Source organism: Barbatula barbatula (assembly GCF_947034865.1).
Source record: "Barbatula barbatula genome assembly, chromosome: 15".
Lineage (NCBI taxonomy): Eukaryota > Metazoa > Chordata > Actinopteri > Cypriniformes > Nemacheilidae > Barbatula > Barbatula barbatula.
Genome location: NC_136778.1, coordinates 8,444,845 through 8,462,921, shown reverse-complemented (window position 1 = coordinate 8,462,921; position 18,077 = coordinate 8,444,845). Strand labels below are relative to the sequence as shown.

Here is an 18,077-nt window from a genome sequence, read left to right as displayed (position 1 = left end):
TTTTTTAAGTAATTATTTAAGTAATTTTGCCTGATTAGTTATTATGTATAACAAACTATTATGTACCGAACCCGGGACATGCTTTTGAGAAATTACACCACCTTAGTGGATAGCTTAACGAAGTCAATATATTCTCAAACAATATCAAAATAAAACTATAAAACACATGAAACGGATGACATATACATATATATGTGAGGTCATCCGGTATTTAAAAACATGAACTCACCAAGTTTAAAAAGATTACGTTGCGCCTTACCCTACCTCGCTTCCCATTGGCCGGCAAGTTCGAATCCTCGCTCTCATTGGTGGACTGGAAATGATTGACGTGTGAAACCATTCCATGTAAGTGAAGTTCCAGCGGACAGGTAAGTTACGATGGGCGGAATCCAGAAGTTTAGAGCGAACGCAACGATCGGCCGTACTGTACATTACACCGGTCAGAGGCCCATGTGATGGAGTTATTTAACCCAACTCATCTGCTGATCAAAGATTCTACTCTTCATTTGCTCTTTTTCAGTTCGATCTGTTTGGACTTCGAGCGCCATCATTTAAGATCAATAGTTAAAGTAATGACTGACATGGAGTGAGTCTGGTCTGGTGTTTGTGCAGTTCAGTCTTAAAACGTCAATCAAAAACTTTATGTTTCTTGCCTTGGAACTTGTCTGTGTTTAAAGGGAATAACCATGCCTGATCAGTTAACTGTATCGGAGTTTATGGACATTACTAATGAGGACTATAAAGCACCAACGACATCGGTGTTCTGCACGCGGATGACTCACTGTCGCAATACAGTGGCCGCTTTGGAAGAGGTGAGAGATTAGACGAATTATTAAACACCTTTTACCAAAGACAAACTTGACTACTAGTCCGCTGTCTAGCCTGAGAATATTGGTTTCTTTTAGTACATGCTAGTATGTGTTTGTTTTACGAACGAAGACTGGAAAATTACTTCCTTCTTGTTGCACTAAAGGCTCTGTATCCTAAAGTGTGTTAGAAGTGAACCTCGCCCATGTTCAGGATTAAGACACTTTCTCAGGGATATTGTGTAACTTCCCTGCTGAATAAAACAATAACAAACGTTAAAAAACACCATAGTGAAATGTAACACTAACAATGAATGCATGTGGCAGATATATATAGGTCAGTCCCTGTCTATTATAAGCGTAATAGTGTTTGTCTATTGCGTGTGACAGTGAAAAACAAAGCTGACATAAGAAAAGATGGTGGTGCCATACAAAAAGTATCAACATGACCTGGTATTCGTAAATATCATAATGTATAGATGTCATATTCTGTACCATGATATTACCACAGTGTTACCATTTCTTTAGTTTACTGCCATACTATTTTTGTAAGGGATTAAAACCTGCATGACACTGTTGTTACAGGATTTAAACTGAAATTGAAAGATTTTAGTTTAAGTGTGACCTTGTTCCACTATTACAAAAAGATTGAGCTTGACTGATCGCTGAAAAAAATAGCACTTTCACTTCTGCAAGCAATCCTGAACTTCACTCTGCCTGCATTAAAGATGTTGATCAAAAGGGAAGATGTTATGTTTGTTGTTTGCTGGAACACCATTTAAATGAGTCTTTCAAGGTGATTTTTAAACCAGGCTTGAGTCATATCCATTGCCCTAGCCAGAGACATGCAGAGGGAAACTCTCTTTATGAGTTCCCCTTTGGCACTGACCTGTTTGCATTTAGCCTTATTAAATATAGCAACTGAGGTAAACAGATGGTCATGGTTTATGTGAAAACTGGTCTTCTCATCTATAAAAGAAAACGTAAAGAGCGATTCAATGATGTCACATCATTGGGTTATTATTGTCCAACCCATCAAATATTTTATCATAACAGGAAATGATCACTTCAACATAGGACTCAGACACCCACAGATACCATAAAGATGTTTGTAAGTATACTGTCACTGGGTTTGACACGTAGTACACCCTCTTTCCGGTTTATTCCATGCTGGGAGTCCAGCCGACTCTCTCTCTCTCTCTCTCTCTCTCTCTCTCTCTCTCTCTCTCTCTCTCTCTCTTCCTTGATCTATTCTCGTTCCTCTAGGCTAAGGCGGAATGACTGCCACAGTTCTTGTCTTAACTTGTCTCTCCTAATCTTTCTGACAAAACTGACACAAACAGCTTCAGTTGATGTAAAAATCAAAATTTCGAAAAATTGACCCATAAGACTGGTTTTGTTGTCCAGGGTCACATATTTTTCATCTAAATCAGCATTTTGTCGCTTGCATCAGTGAATACTGTCGGATGTTCAACATTTCTATCGTTAAACACTAAACAGTTGTCAAATATTGTATGTTTTAAGTGTGTAGCACGCCAACTTTTAAACTGAAGTGTCTTGCTGAACAGCTGAAGATGTGACAGTAGCTCCGTCTTCTTTGATTTGATTGATCACTACTCTGCTCTGCAACCAGTAACTCCCGCCTCCTTTCATTTGATTGGCCACGTAACTTATTTTTATATTGCAATGTTGCGTTTAGTCAGTAATCTAACAAATTTTGACAAACACCACAAAAAAACATCGGGTACAGCCCTATGTGAGAAAATGGATGTGGGTTGTGAATATATCACAAAAAACAATGGTAATTTTGTGTACTTTTTGTGTACACACCTGTTTGGTCACTCTTCGTCTTTGTTTTGAGATGTTACCGCATAGGACACAGATACACTGCAAGTTTTTTTGGGGTGACTGCCTTTAGAAGAAAATGATTGTTTCTGGTACATAGAACAGTGGTCAAAACATTTAAGAACTCAAATTCACTTCTTAAGACCACTAAAGTGTATTGAAATATGCAGCTTTGTTCAATCTGTTGATGTGATTTCAACTTCAACAGAAAGTTAGGGGCAAAACATACGGAGACCTCCCCCTTCAGAAATATCCAACTGTGTTAAGTTCACCTCACATTTGATCTGTCATAAAAGTCTGATGAGAAGCTCAAGTGCAGAATGATATAAGAATCACTGATCCATATTTGTGGAAGAGAGAGAGAGAGCGCTTATCTTCAAAATGGGAATTTTGTCAATGTCTTGGAACACATTAGTTAGATATACAAAAAAGCTACATTGTTTTTTAAATCCGTTTGTACATAGGCCTTTATTCAAATAACATGTTTAATACACACTAATGCAAATTTTGTTTAAGATATTATGATGTCTTGACATTACTTCTGCATGAACACAAGACTGTCTGCATCTCCTGGTTCTTTCTGTATAATAATCCCAGATCATGATTCAGCATGAGCGATGCCATCTGAATTACAGACTGTCTGGGTCTGAACTGTTTTATTGTGTGAGAGGAAACCAAAAATTCACACCAAAGAAAATGTTGATATATGTATATACTTCAGTTGTGTGACTGTAGAACTAAATGATTTATCATGCTCAACTGAAATTTTTTGTTATGTTTTGCAGGCATTGGATCTTGACCGCAGTGTATTGCACAAAATAAAGAAGTCAGTCAAAGCCATAAACAGCTCTGGCTTATGTAAGTTTTACGAATAGGAATCGAGCTCACAGCTCAGTTTAGAATAAAGCTTGTTTTCTCTAAATAGGATCCAAACTATAACTTGAAACAAATTAAAACCTACATTTCTTCGATTAACACCATTTATTAATCATATAAAACAACATACCAGTGGATTAAGGTCACTGATACTCAAGTAGCAAGCACTATTTATTTTACAACCTCACACATTCCTCTCATTTCTTCCAACAACACATATTCCTGTTGCAGCAGGACTTGTGTATTTTCCGCTCCCTCTTTCTTAAGTTCTAAAGCCTTTACTCCATGTGTGTGTGTTTAGAGGCAGATCAACATATGTTTTTTCTTTAAATCTCACTCAGCATGATTCAAATCTTCAAGACAAATATTCTTATAAGGCAATTCTTTTATTATTGTATATTATCTGTTGCCTTATGGACATTCAATGTTGCTAAGCAAACTTGGCACTTTCTACAAAATGAAGACCCAGTCTGAAATGTGGGTCCTCCTGAGGCAAAACCAGTTTGGAGTTACTGCATTACAGTAGACCAGCTCTTACACATTCTGTTTGCTTTTTTTTCTGCGCGGTGCTTGGGACGAGTGAGCTCGATTCTACAGCACACTTTGTTAAGAAGTATGTTCTTTTGCAAGGGCAGAGCGACACATGATAGCCATTGACTTATGCCCTTGTAAACTTAAAAAAGATCAAGTGTTTTTACAGTTCAATGGAGCACAAAGCACAAATGATCTTTCTTTTGGAAAATGCACAAATATCCTTGATCATCAAACAAGCTTTTGTCACCGTCTGAATGAATCAACCCCATACTAAGCTTATGCGGAATAATATTGTAGTGGGTAATTGAACAGATGGTTTCTGTGTGCTTCCAGCTCACGTTGAGAATGAGGAGCAGTATATTCAGGCACTGGAGAGGTTTACAGATAACACTGTGTACAAAGACGACCCTGAGATGTCCAGTTGCTTCCTCAAATTTGCAGGTTTGACCAAGGAGCTCACTGGTCTCTTTAAGAACCTGGTAAAACCTCTCTGCTATCAATCTATCATATATCTGAATATCAGGGGCCTGTGTTTATCTCTGTTATGTTGAGTGTTTATTTACACGTGTCTCCTTTTGTTTTCACAGCTTCAGAACATGAATAATATCATCACTTTTCCACTAGACAGTCTGTTGAAAGGTGACCTCAAAGGAGTGAAAGGGGTACGAAATGAAATACATTATTCTTATTACTGTTAAAGGAAGTCTTAAACATCCATTGTTTCATTTTTTGGAGGATCTATTGACAGAAATGCAATATAATATACAGTATATAACTATTTTTCTTCGGAGATGTGTAAAGATCTTACATAATGAAGCCATTTTATTACATAATTATTACCTTAGAATGAGCTGTTTCTATCTACATACACTGCGGGTCCCCTTGCATTTAGTTCGCCATGTTATATCTTTGCAATGTACACAAGCATTTCTGTAAATGTAATCTAGTCCCAATGTAAATTTACACAACTTCCACTAATTTAGAATAATAGACCATGTCAAACTAAAGTGAACCTGCTGAGTGAACTACACTCAAAGCAGTTCCTACGATGATCTAGAACATCTGCAGTGCTCTTTTATATGAAATGCAAACTGATTTTAGACCTAACTCCTGTTTTCTCATCTTGTGTCACACATGTGTGTGTTATGAAAAGCTCTTACATGTTGCTGCGTCTGACGAACAGGTCGAGCAGGTATATGGCGAGCAGTTATCATTGCTGGAAAACAATAAGACACATTTGCAGTTTTGATTGGATAGATATAGATTAATATCCACTTCATATCCGCTCTTTGTGTTCTGCGTGTTCTTAAGTTTCGTGCTACGAGGAGTGAGTAATCCGCCGCTCCAGATGATTCAGATCGCGCTGCGAACTGGACAAATCATTTGGACTGATTCGTGAACCTATTCAGACGGTTTTGCCCATTGTTCAATTAATGCTCTCAAAAGAATCAATCACTCGGGAATGGCCGTAAAAAGAGATGACAACCTTGAAATAAACAACGCATTTGATTTTAAACGCAGTGTAACGAAGTGAAAGTACAGATGTTCTATTAGAAATATACTCAAGTAAGAGTAAAAGTTCCCACTTTTTCAAAATGTTACTCAAGTAAATGTAGTGCATTACTATCCACCTCTGTACATATGTTATCTCCTTCAGCAAAGACGAAATCTTCACACGTTCACACCAAACGCGGTAAATCACGCTATTCATGCGTAGTTCGACGCTTGAACATTTTAAATTTACTTTGTTCATTCGCGCGCTTCATTCGGTTCATTCGCACGTAAAATTCACTACAAAACAGACGCAAATTCGTGTCAAGGGGGGCGCTTCAATATGTTTATATATATACTGTGTATAGCTCAAATTGAGTAAAGAGCGTTTTTTACAACTTCCCAGATTGTCCGACCTCCTCACTTACTTTCTTCCAAGCAAGATCAATTTTATTCCTGTTTCGATAAAAGTAAGAAAATGTATCGTACAGCTCCTGGTATCCACATACAGCGAGGATGACTTTGTTCTCCATTATCTGTCTTTGTATTGACTTAACATATAAATCACTCGCGCTTAATGCTTCATTCGTGTCTGGTGGGAACGCACCATTAGCCACCGTAGTGCTCTGAAAGGGAGGGGCGGAGTGATCAACTCCACATTTATTTGCAACCTCACTGCTAAATTTCATACACTGGACCTTTAAAGTGTCATGGAACACTGTGATGCATTTTTTGAGATACTGTATGAATGCTGCCGATATTTTTATTTTAAAAGTAAATCAGGCACCACTGTTGTATGTATGGCTTTGTACAAAGTCATTCATTACAAAATATTTGCCTTTAGTTACCTTTGTTATCTTTGAGCTGTGCTTTCTTATAAACACAATGATTGTAAGTTGGTTTGCGTGAGTGTTTATTGAAACGTTTGACCTTTATGTCCCTCAGATGGTTAATGCTATCGTTTGTTTGCAGGATTTGAAAAAGCCTTTCGAAAAAGCATGGAAGGATTATGAGACCAAACTGTAAGCACCCTTTATTTTCTTTTTATACTTTATTTACTTCACATAATGCAACCTGTTTTATTGTCCCCTGTCATATCTGTCTGTCTGAAAAATCTAAGTCAAGTTTGTCCATTACTGAAATACAAATATGTTGTCACATACAGTTACAGTATAAACTTGTTCATTTGGATTAAGTATATAAGGGAGTAGAAGTTGTACTATATAAGTGGAGGCTCTAATTATGTTATTTCAGATGTTTTAAGCTAATTCCTGGGAGCTTTACCTTAAATAAACACTGGCATTTACAGTTTATTTGTGCATTCAGAGCATTCTAAGGCCTTAATAAAAGCTTAACGATTGTTTCTGGTCAAAGTAATTTTTATTCTTTGACAGAAATAAGATTGAGAAAGAAAAGCGTGAACATGCCAAACAACATGGTCTGATCAGGACAGAGATCAGCGGAGGTGAGATTGCAGAAGAGATGGAGAAGGAGAGACGTCTCTTTCAGCTTCAGATGTGTGAGGTGAGGAATGTGCTATATGTCTCTGCAGTCAGTGTGTCAGTGGTGTAGTATTATAGTTTTATATGAAATATAAAATGTGATAAATCTTTTTGTATTTTATACGGTTTCTATTGTTTCCCAGTATCAAATTAAAGTGAACGAAATAAAAGTCAAGAAAGGGGTTGACCTTCTCCAAAACCTCATCAAATACTTTCACGCTCAATGCAAGTATGTTTTTTTACGAAATTCTCCCAGTAACAAACAGTACTTTTTCACAATACCTTTTGAAAATACTTTTTCTTCACATTAAAAGGGAATTTTCTTTACAGTTTCTTTCAAGATGGGATAAAGGTTGTGGACAACCTGAAACCCTTCATGGAAAAACTTGCAACAGAATTGACAGCAGTGAGTTTCACTGGCCACTTTTTTAAACTTTAAACATTCATCTACATATTCTCACATAGTATTAGTGTATTTGTTTTTACATCTTATATCTTATGTATGTGTGTGTGAATGGTAGAGCAAACAAACACAAGATGCAGAGCGAAAACAGCTGATGCAGTTGAAGGATGTTCTGAAATCTGCCCTGCAGTCAGAGTCTAAGGACGTGAGTCATCCTGCTCTGAAGCTCTGATGCTCCAATGCCAAAAATGACAATGCTCTCCAAGCATTTCAATTGCTTTATTAAAACCTCATTTCAAACTTGGCTAAGTGCAGATAAAATCAACTGTTTGCTCATGTTGGTATGACAAAACAGTTACAAATCTGGTGCACTTAAGTATTTACAGCACTAGTTAATGATAAACAATACCACAATTTGTAATCTTGGTCTTTGTTAATTCATTTACAAAAAACATTTCAGTTCTGGCAGCAGTGAAATAATTAAATTCTAACTAAATGTATTATGTGTGTTTTTTGTGTGGTGACAGGACGGTCAGTCGAAGCAGAATGCAGGCTACAGTCTCCACCAGCTGCAGGGTAATAAAGCTCACGGTACCGAACGCTCGGGATTTCTCCTCAAACGCAGTGAGGGGTGAGTTTGCATGGGCAATAATATGAAATCTAGCACATATTTCATAAGTCTTATTTTTTGTCCATCTTCAGACATTTACAGTATTTATTCAAGATTAACATGTTCACCCATATTAGGGTTTTCTGTTCAGTACAAACTAAATAAAGGTTATTTAACATAATTCAATTACAAATAATACCCATATATGCTATCTATGTTGCTTGTAATTGGGATTTTAATGGCTGTTGCCGAGTAACACTATGGTTCCAGTAACCCGCGAACATTGGCTGAGTAACAAAAACATACACCACACAAGTGTTACGTGTGTGCAAAGTTAGATGATGAATGTTGTAGTTTGTGAGAAGTAAGGAATAGGTTTTTTTTCATCATTTAAACCTGTGTGATTTGATGTCCTGTGCAAAACACAAAAGAAGATATTTTGTCAAATGTTGGTTACCAAATACGGTTGGTTCCCATTGACTTCTACTGTATGGACATTAAACCAATGCAAGTCAATGGGTACCAAATGTTTTCTGTTACTAACATTTTCAAAATATCTTCTTTTGTGTTCTGCAGAAGAAAGAAAGTCAAACAGGTTTGAAATGAATTTAAATAACGACTGAATTTTCATTTTGGAGGTGAACTATTCCTTTTAAGGTTCTTCGTCACTTTATGTTTACAGGTTAAGGAAGGTCTGGCAGAAAAGGAAGTGCTCTGTAAAAAATGGATTATTGACCATTTCGCATGGAACGGTAAGTGAAACACAACATATTCCTGAAATGTTTGGGTGGCGTTGTGTAGAAGCGTCTGCCAATTGCAAAATGTGCTCATATTGTAAGATCTGTGCTTGATTGAAAATAATATTATACTGTACTGTATTAATACTATAATTATTGTATTACAATTATTGTTTACTTTCAGTTTTTTATATATTAATAAAAAAGAATGTATTACAATGTATTCAAGCTTATTTTGAAGGAATCTGCCATAACTAGGCAATAAACATCAAGAATATCTTAAGAACATTTCTCTTATGTACTGTCTCGCTGCACCACCTCTTATCTTTGTAGGCTAATGCACCTCCAGTGAACCTCAACCTCTTAACCTGCCAAGTGAAGCGAAGCCCCGACGAGAAGAAATGCTTTGATCTCGTATCTCGTAATATACTTTGACTACTAAGAGTTTCTCAGAATATGGCCCATTGTTCGATTATGTTTATTTGCTTACTTTTCTTTTACATATTGTAGATGACCGAACATATCACTTCCAGGCAGAGGATGAACCAGAATGTCAGATGTGAGTATGTGCTCATATGATGAGGGAATATTACATAACTTAAGTTATGTCATCAACTCACTCGTTCATTATTTCCTGTATTTTTCTGTTTCTCAGCTGGGTGTCTGTACTCCAGAACAGTAAAGAGGAGGCATTGAACAACGCCTTTAAAGATGACCAGAACGAGGACGAGAACAACATCGTACGGGAGTTGACCAAGGCTATCGTGGGAGAAGTGAAGAAAATGAGCGGCAATGACGTGTGCTGTGACTGCGGAGCTTCTAGTAAGCGATATGACAGTGGTGTGGTGGTTGAAAGGTTGCATGTTCAAATCAGACAAGACATTGTGTCACATTAAGGTAAAAAAAAACCACAGTTTTCAAACTGCTTGCACAGGTTGTGTGATAAATAGAATGACAGTTTCTATTCTATTTTAGTACACACAGAATCTATGCCCACAGAACTGCAGAACTGAAATCATTCATTCAATTCCACAAATGACCTGCCCTTTTTTGTATTTGTTTATCGAATATGTTTGGCAAATTATATAGTACACTTTTGTTGAACATGCAACCAGAATTTGCATAAATGTCAAAATGTTCTTGACAAAATTAGCCTGTAGCATTAAAACAAAATTACAAGTGAGACCCTCAAGTATTGTTCAGTTTCAGATGTTTACACCCCACACTTCCTGTTTCTAATCTGGCCTTTCAACTTCTCTTTGCACATTCTATGAGATTTAGTCATTCCACCTGAACTTGTTTCATTGTTATCCATGAATAATGGCTGAGATCAAGGATGTGGAATTCAGATTACATGTCAATGGATTTTCATGTGTTATCGCTCCAGATCCAACATGGCTCTCCACAAACCTTGGTGTGTTGATTTGTATCGAATGCTCTGGAATCCATCGGGAAATGGGTGTTCACTTCTCCAGAATACAGTCACTGACACTGGATGTTTTGGGCACGTCTGAGCTCTTGGTAAACTCTTGTGGAAGCTAGGTTTCTCTTGTTTAAGAGAAGATGCAAACATACAGATTAAGACTGTTAAATTTCTCCCAGCTTGCTAACAGTGTGGGCAATGCAGGCTTCAATGAGATCATGGAGGCAAATATGTTAGCAGAGATCCCCAAACCCAACCCATCTAGTGACATGTGAGTGACTGTTGAAAAGAATATAAAAAGTTTTGAAAAGAATCAAGCTGAATTTAGCATTCTTTTTCTCAATTGCTACTTAGGCAGGTACGGAAAGACTTCATCACGGCCAAATACACAGAGAAGTGGTTCGCTCAGAGGAAGTTTGCAGACAACGCAGCCCGTCTACATGCGCTCTGTGATGCGGTGAAGACCCGGGACATTTTCTCTGTGATCCAGGTGTACGCCGAAGGAGTGGACCTGATGGAGACCATTCAGCTGCCCAATGAACACGTGAGCTCTAGTGTGAATTAGTTATGCTTCAAATCACGTTCATGAAAATTTCCGATAACACTTTTATAATCCTGCCCTTTGCTGACAGGAACCGGGAGAGACGGCGCTTCACCTCGCAGTACGAATGGTGGACCGAAACTCCCTCCATATTGTAGATTTTCTAGTACAGAACAGGTGTGAGAACGTTTTTTATGTGGTTAGAACATGATGACTGTAATGTATATTTAAGACATTTTTAAATGCATGTTCTCTGGAATTTGTTTCCGAATGTGTTTGTGCGAGCAGTGGGAATTTAGACAAGCAGACTTCCAAAGGAAGCACAGCCCTGCACTACTGCTGCTTGACTGACAACAGTGAATGCATGAAGCTGCTTCTGCGTGGAAAGGCGTCTTCAACCATTAGTAAGACATATTCTCGGATAGACAGTTTGTGGCAACTGATAAAAGCTACATAAAATAGGCTGTTTTACTGTAGTTAAAGCGATTAAATTATGCAATATATATATTATTAATATACAAACTTGAGGAGACAGTTGCTTTGAGTTGTGAGTGTATAATGAACATTGTGTATATCTTTTGTGTCCTCTTTCCTTGCAGCCAATGATGCTGGAGAAACTCCCCTGGATCTGGCCCGACGTCTCCGGCACTCAAAGTGTGAAGAGTTGGTCAGTGTTGTTTTCATCTCAGTGTTTAAAGGGTAAATTCATCCCAAAATAAAATTTATTGCGAATTAGATTTTGGGATGAACTTACCCTTTAATGTTCTGAAGTGTTGCAGCTTGCAAATTTGTTTGATATTTTGTACTAGAATTTGCCTTATCATGTGTGTTGTGTGATTGACAGTTGACCCAAGCACAAACAGGAAAGTTTAACGTCCATGTGCATGTGGAGTATGACTGGCGTCTTCACAACGAAGATCTGGATGAGAGTGAGGATGAGATGGAGGACAAGGTAGGTACCTGCTTTTTTAATCATGCACACAAAATCACCTATTATGTACTGTTTTAAATCAGTTACAGTATTTCTGCATTGGTGAAATAATAAGGCAGGGTTTTCAAACTTTTTCCTTTCGAGACCCACCAGACAGGTATTATATTGCTTATATTGTTTACCTCATTGGTAAGTCGCTTTGGATAAAACCGTCTGCTAAATGACAATGTAAATATATTTCAAGACCCACATATACACCTTGTCTTTTTTAGTGGACAATAGTTTTTATTTACCTTTTCATTGTATAAATGAATTATACGTTTATTGTAAAACCAATACCTTATGGCAAGGTATCAAAACTGTTGTCATTGGTAGTCATTCATTGGACTATAACAGTTTTTTGTGTCATTCACTGCAAAAGCCAAGTGACATAACTCACCCCCTTTGTGCAGCCAGCCACCAACCCTCATATAGACAAGCATTGTGTTTCCCAGGCTTTGTTTACATTGCACGCAAATTCGATTTGTTTGGCAAATCCGGTCTTTGAGACTTTGAGACTGACTTGACACTGTCAATTTACAAGAAATGAAATGTGACCCATTTGTTCAGGAAGCATAGTCAAATTTTGTCTATTTATATAGTTTGCTATTTTAACAACGGCCAGAGATATTTTCATATGACCGTATGACAATAAAATATGAACACGAATTAATATTAATTGAATATAAATTGTTATATTATAACCAAACACAGAATCCATCTGATGAAACCGTCCATAACGACTGAAAATAGCTGTCAGTGTAGAAAGAGAGAACGAGATGTCTATCATAATGTCTCGCTGTGTTGCTGAAAAGCATGAAAGCAGTTATGGAACACTATATACATTTTCTCATAAGTCTAGAACTGTATGAATCTTGTTAATATCATACATAGTCTTGCTCATATCTTTGATTTTGCATTTCAGCCCATTCCCATCAGACGAGAGGAGCGTCCAGTTAGCTGTTTTGTTCCAGTCAGCGGCCCTATGATGCCCAACATGAGCGCGCTGGCACGGGATGTGGTGAACGCCGTCAAAGACAGGCAGAGGGCTTTTGTGCCCAGCATGATTTGCAATGAGACTTACGGCACCATGCTTGATGTTAACCTTCCGTCGCTTGGGTTACCGGGAGCACCTGGGTTCTCTTTGCCCCCTCGTACTCTGGGAAGGGGTGAGTAGGGTATTGATAACTGTATGAGGAGGATGCTTGTACAGAAGAATTAATAATTGTCTGGGTGTGAATCCTGAAAGCATTAATTTACACACAAGGCATGCACTAAACATACTCTTGTGTGTGTTTTCTATCACAGGCTGGAGTCCTCCAATGGAAGTGGTTGGAAGGCAGAGATCATCTTCGGACCCTTTAAACCCTCAGAGTCCAGAGAGGAACAGCTCTGTGTACGGTGAGTGACACCTCAAACTGAATTTTACTGCACAAGTTGTTTGTCACTGGCATAACACGTCTTGTATCTCCTCTAGTGCTCCCTCCTGTTCCTCCGCCTCCTCCAACACCCAAGAGACCACCGCCCCCCGATCCTAAAGCCACCCTTCCCCAGGTGCCTCCGGTCCCAGCTCCACCCTCGTTTATTCCACCTCCCCCAGGTAGACCGGTGCCCATAGTGCCACCTGCTCCAGTGTTGCCCCCTTCATTTGCATATAAACCCCCACCTCGGCCCACGCCGCCAAAAGACCCTCAGCCAAAAACCCCTGCATCAAAGCCAACGAAATGCCCATCGAGGTAACATTCAGCTTCATTCATTAACATTTCAATGAGTTTATAGACTTTTGCGTTCACGTGTACCTTGTTTGTTCACAGAGATCCAGTTGGTCCATTTAGTAAAGATGAAAACGCAAATAAGGCTGCACTCACCAGACCCCGGCCCATTGATAAAACAGGTCAATCTTGCAAATATCGCTGCTGTCCTTCTGAAACCTTGTATATCCATATTTTCTGATTTGATCTTTTTCCTTACATCACTATTATTAGTAGTCTTTTTTTGTTTGCAAATATCTAACCAAGAAAACGTATCAAAACTTTGACAACGCATTATTTAATCATTTAAAACGTGCAGTGTTTTTTCAGTTTCCTGAAAAACACTGAATTTGACAAGAGGAGATTCTGGAAAGACGGCAGCAATATATTATAGATAATAGATCCACTAATTTAAAAATGTTAAATAGATATTAATCTAAAGGTTTCTATTAATAACTTTTTCTCCAGATTCGGGCCCATCTGGTGCTGCTGCTCCAGTCCCGGCTCCAGCTCCAAAACCCAGAACAGGCCTTCCTGTAAGTCCTAAACCTATTTTTCTAAAACAAAAGTCAACATTCTCTGATCCATTGACATTTATACACTTAAAATAAGAGATGCACTAATATATCGCTCAACAATCTGTAGCAATTTGTGACACTAGCGCCAATTAAAACAGCTGATGATCAGGTCCGATATACCCTGTCAATCAAAAGAGGACAGGAAATGCAATGACGTTGTGCTCTGTATTTAGATAAAAGTTAAGAAACATCACCAGTTTGATTTAAGTATCCTTATACTTCTGGTGCCGTTGTATTGTATCCTTTTAGAAGCAGAAACCAAAGCGGGTAAAGACCCTTTACAACTGTCAGGCAGATAATCTGGATGAACTGACCTTCACTGAGGGAGAGGTAATAATAGTGGATGGAGAGGAGGACAAGGACTGGTGGGTGAGTTCACAGTCAGTCTCAAACACACGCTCGCATGGATTACATCACGTGTGATCTAGAAGTAAGCCTTTAATGACTCTTCCAGGTGGGCCACATTGACGGGGATCCAAACAGGAAGGGGGTTTTCCCAGTCTCATTTGTACACTTCATCACTGATTGATGTCATACACCACTGTCCTGCTACAGCCACAGGCTCTGATGTCCTGTGTGACAGAGCCTTCTGATCTTGCCATTTACAACTGAACTGTATTCTACAGCTGGCAATATGGATTATATAGGTGAACATGGATGTAGTGTATTGGCCACAATCTTGAGGGTACAAGATAAATAATCTCAGGACCGCTATTGTACTGTATGCTATTACCAAGATGAACGTTCTGATTTTTCTTATCCAAACGTTCTTTTAAGAGCAATTACCTCTTTCTTAATACAGAAATTGTGTGTGAGCTGTGATGTATGCTATGCATTATATGGGGATTTTTATTTTATAAATATGGATATTGTTGGATCCTTACTGTACCGTTTTTTTTATGATCACACTCAGTTAGCAGCGCAAAGTTACGTGACATGCTTCACTATAAAAACATGCATCCAAGTATTTCTTCTTAGTGCTGTTACTGAAAAAAGCCATTAAACCTTTTAGTCTATATATACACATTTTAAATGTTGTGGTTTTATTTCAAGCACTAAATAATTTGATTTTACAAAATAATTAAGACAAATATGTCAAAGCAGTGGTTCTGAAACAGTTCACAGTAATGTTACACATCAAATAGTTACATGAATAAACCACTCTTCTATAAACAAAGACATCTTTGGACATAAGGTCCAAAAAGTGCCAGAATTTCTATATTTTCTGACCATCACAGCCATGATTTAATACCATTAGGCCCATGAATTTACCAATTTGGAAACGACCTTCAGGTTGGGCTGAATCAGCATAATGCTCACAGGGAAAACTGTCAAAATATAAAAAATACTCGTGTATTTACAAAACAATGGAATCTGAAATCAATATGTGTGCCCAGCAATACGGGCAACAAAGTCTGTTGAGACGAGGTAAACCAAAGTCTCGATTTTTGTAGTGTTTGTGGTCCTTATGCACTCTGTACAGCTGCTACACTGCTTGAAACATCTGAAAAAAAGAGTGTTGTAGATCTTCATGATTTAAATAATAACATCACGTTTAATTACTGATAATTACCATTTAAGTGAGCAAAACAAAGTCATACGGCTTACCTGATATAAGTGGTTTTGTGTGTATCCGGCTGTCCTCTAGTGATAGAAAGCAACCTGGTTTCACAAGCTTTGATTCTTTTTTTGCTGGATCCACTGCATCACTTTTTCCGTCAGTCTCACAGGTACGTATATGAATGGGGCCCCGGCAACCCTTCAAGTGAATCTGAATAGAGCTCTAGACCATGACATACGTACACAAACATTAGCTCACATTTTGCCAGAATAAACAAAAATCTGATTATATCAGTAATCCAAATTGTATAGCTTGCGACTTGTGTCTTACCTCAGTGGGAGTGGGCACCTCTAGCTTGGTCTCTTCAGGGGCTCTGATGGCTATAATAGTCTGATCTTGGAATACACCAATCTTACAGATGTCCTCATATGTCACATAAGCGGAGGTTCAATGTCAGTTAAGGCCAAAACGAAACAGAATGGATATGAGCTATTTAATACCAGCATACCATTTGATTCCATTATTTAAATGATGTATTGTCATCACAGACATTCTCAACATTTAATTATACTTATGTTTAATTTCTGATTTTATAAATCATTTCATCATCTGTTCTTTGCTTCAACCTAAATATAATGTCCTTCCATTTAATTCCACCTGTTAAATGCAAAAAAGGTTAGAAATAGGAAGGATATTCAGCATTATCCTTGAGGTCGGTCAGGGCAAAGAGTTGTTGGGCGCAGTCTTTGATGAGCCAGTCGAGGGCTTCCTCAGTAGACTTCAGTTTAAGTAAGACAGGATTCAGATCGGACGACCGGTTGCTACCGGAGGAGCTGACTGGTGCTGGACATCTTGAAAATTCAAGATAGGTCAATTGATAAAACAAGTAACTAAACAAGTAATTAATTTGATCAAATCTTAATGTCCTTACACCAGCTGGATCTTGTTTTTGGACATCTTTTTGATCAGATGGATACCATTAAGCACACTAGTGATGTCATAGACCCGCCTCTTTCTTGCGCCCAGTTTTTTGGTAGCCTCATTGAGATCCAAAATCCCACCAGGTGCTGTAATGAGTAACTGCATGAAGCGCTTGGTCAGAGGTCCAAGAGCGACGCCGGCACGATTATTGACTGGAACAGAAATAAGCAACAATTGAAACGTTTTTAATGAATAATGCGTGTTGTCTGTTTATTAACCATGCACCATTTACAAATAAAAGTGCTGATTATCGGTCATCGTGTACCTTGCTTGCTGAATGTACCTGTTGGTTGCAGTAAGTCGTTTATATTGTCATTGTGAGGTAGGCTAAAAGGAAGCATTACATACAATGAAGGCAATTGTTGGACAAACACGAATCAACAATTAAAACTTTTTATTAAAAAAAAGTTGTGTAGCTTACATTTTTCGATATGTTCTCTGGGCATTATTTATAGTAAATGCACCACCATATGCAGAGGTGTGTTCTTCCTCATCGTCGTCGTCTTCCTCTTCGTCATAGTCTTCCTCATCAACGTCATCATCTGGGACAGCACCACTCTTGAAAGACCAAATGAAGTTAAACTAACCATGATTTTGCGTACACCAATGACTCCACATTACTTTTGATCAAAAGCATTTCAACCTCGTCAGTTGTCGTCGACTGCTTGTCGCGCACATCGGAAGAGCTCCAGTCGAGCAACAGTCCGTCTAAAGGGGGCGTGATGGGAATCGCGTCCGAGCTGATGCCGTTGGGCGTAATGTGATGGGTCAAGAAATGATCCTCACATATCCGAAGGTGCTCTGGGATTTCGCGCCCAGACTCGCGTAAAGCGGCCAGCCACACTTTTACTCGGGCCTTGTCATTGGGGAAGCTGAAGAACCTCTTGCGCGGACGGTTCGGCGGCTCTCCTGGTTTCACGTCACTGTAGTTTCTGCAGCTCTGGACGATACACTTCACCATCGTTTCGACACGCTGTCAGATTATATCGCTACATTCAATTATACCATCTGCATTGTTTACACACATCACGACAGGAAACGAGGAGCCGTGTCATGTGACCAAACATAAGAAAATGTTGCGTTTTAGTTCTGATCGGGCGCTCTTTATTGCCACCTAGTGGATCGGAGAACAAACGAGATCGTAATTCTGTTCAACCGACACAAGATTGTATGATATAAACCGGTGAACATTCATTTGTATGGGTTTCGCTACATTTCTGAATAATAATATTTCATATTCATATACATGTATGAATGTGTAGTGTACTTGTGCTTTGCTAAAAAAATCCTACATTGCTGTGTAATAACATTTCATATTCTTATTTGAGCAATTCGATCCATGTATATGCGAGTAGTGTACATGTGTATGCAAGTATATAATGTTAAAAATGTCCAAAGGAACGTTTTCTAGCCATATACATTTCAGACATTCGGCTCAACGTATTGGCCTTACGTCACGTTACGTGCT

General features: G+C 38.4%; 2 protein-coding genes across 5 annotated transcripts; one reads left to right on the top strand and one right to left on the bottom strand.

Annotated features, from left to right (window-relative positions):
- The first annotated feature begins 338 nt into the window (after positions 1–338).
- asap2b (ArfGAP with SH3 domain, ankyrin repeat and PH domain 2b) lies at positions 339–15,097 on the top strand. 3 transcript variants are annotated; one of them, XM_079475610.1, is made up of 29 exons: positions 563–586; positions 678–812; positions 3,437–3,509; positions 4,395–4,540; positions 4,649–4,723; positions 6,525–6,574; positions 6,947–7,076; positions 7,198–7,283; positions 7,385–7,460; positions 7,576–7,662; positions 7,985–8,088; positions 8,750–8,819; positions 9,138–9,225; positions 9,315–9,363; positions 9,460–9,626; positions 10,192–10,325; positions 10,407–10,498; positions 10,582–10,771; positions 10,860–10,945; positions 11,057–11,172; positions 11,368–11,435; positions 11,613–11,720; positions 12,664–12,907; positions 13,047–13,139; positions 13,216–13,474; positions 13,553–13,632; positions 13,958–14,025; positions 14,317–14,436; positions 14,522–15,096. In XM_079475610.1, the coding sequence occupies exons 2-29, from the start codon at positions 687–689 to the stop codon at positions 14,594–14,596; spliced, it is 3,060 nt and encodes a 1,019-aa protein (XP_079331736.1). In that variant the 5' UTR covers positions 563–586; positions 678–686; the 3' UTR covers positions 14,597–15,096. The 3 variants fall into 3 exon arrangements, with proteins under 3 accessions (XP_079331735.1, XP_079331736.1, XP_079331737.1); XM_079475609.1 differs by having other exon boundaries at positions 339–812; positions 14,522–15,097; XM_079475611.1 differs by lacking the exons at positions 563–586; positions 678–812; positions 4,395–4,540 and having other exon boundaries at positions 3,482–3,509.
- On the bottom strand, positions 14,833–17,721 carry e2f6 (E2F transcription factor 6). 2 transcript variants are annotated; one of them, XM_079475612.1, is made up of 8 exons: positions 17,253–17,700; positions 17,031–17,167; positions 16,875–16,936; positions 16,560–16,761; positions 16,324–16,479; positions 15,959–16,073; positions 15,676–15,850; positions 14,833–15,571 (listed from the first exon to the last, which is right to left on the bottom strand). In XM_079475612.1, exons 1-8 carry the CDS (start codon positions 17,568–17,570, stop codon positions 15,534–15,536), a joined length of 1,203 nt encoding a protein of 400 aa, XP_079331738.1. In that variant the 5' UTR covers positions 17,571–17,700; the 3' UTR covers positions 14,833–15,533. The 2 variants fall into 2 exon arrangements, with proteins under 2 accessions (XP_079331738.1, XP_079331739.1); XM_079475613.1 differs by having other exon boundaries at positions 15,078–15,571; positions 16,893–16,936; positions 17,253–17,721.
- Positions 17,722–18,077: the final 356 nt, after the last annotated feature.

Excerpts from the sequence above, each read along its gene's own strand:
- asap2b (XM_079475609.1), top strand. The coding sequence starts at position 687 with ATGCCTGATCAGTTAACTGTATCGGAGTTTATGGACATTACTAATGAG. Across the intron at positions 8,820-9,137 it reads TGACCATTTCGCATGGAACG|GCTAATGCACCTCCAGTGAA; the intron begins GTAAGTGAAACA and ends TTATCTTTGTAG. Across the intron at positions 10,326-10,406 it reads TGGGCACGTCTGAGCTCTTG|CTTGCTAACAGTGTGGGCAA; the intron begins GTAAACTCTTGT and ends AATTTCTCCCAG.
- e2f6 (XM_079475612.1), bottom strand. The coding sequence starts at position 17,570 with ATGGTGAAGTGTATCGTCCAGAGCTGCAGAAACTACAGTGACGTGAAA. Across the intron at positions 16,937-17,030 it reads CAGAGAACATATCGAAAAAT|CCTACCTCACAATGACAATA; the intron begins GTAAGCTACACA and ends GCTTCCTTTTAG. Across the intron at positions 15,851-15,958 it reads AGGTGCCCACTCCCACTGAG|AGCTCTATTCAGATTCACTT; the intron begins GTAAGACACAAG and ends GTCATGGTCTAG.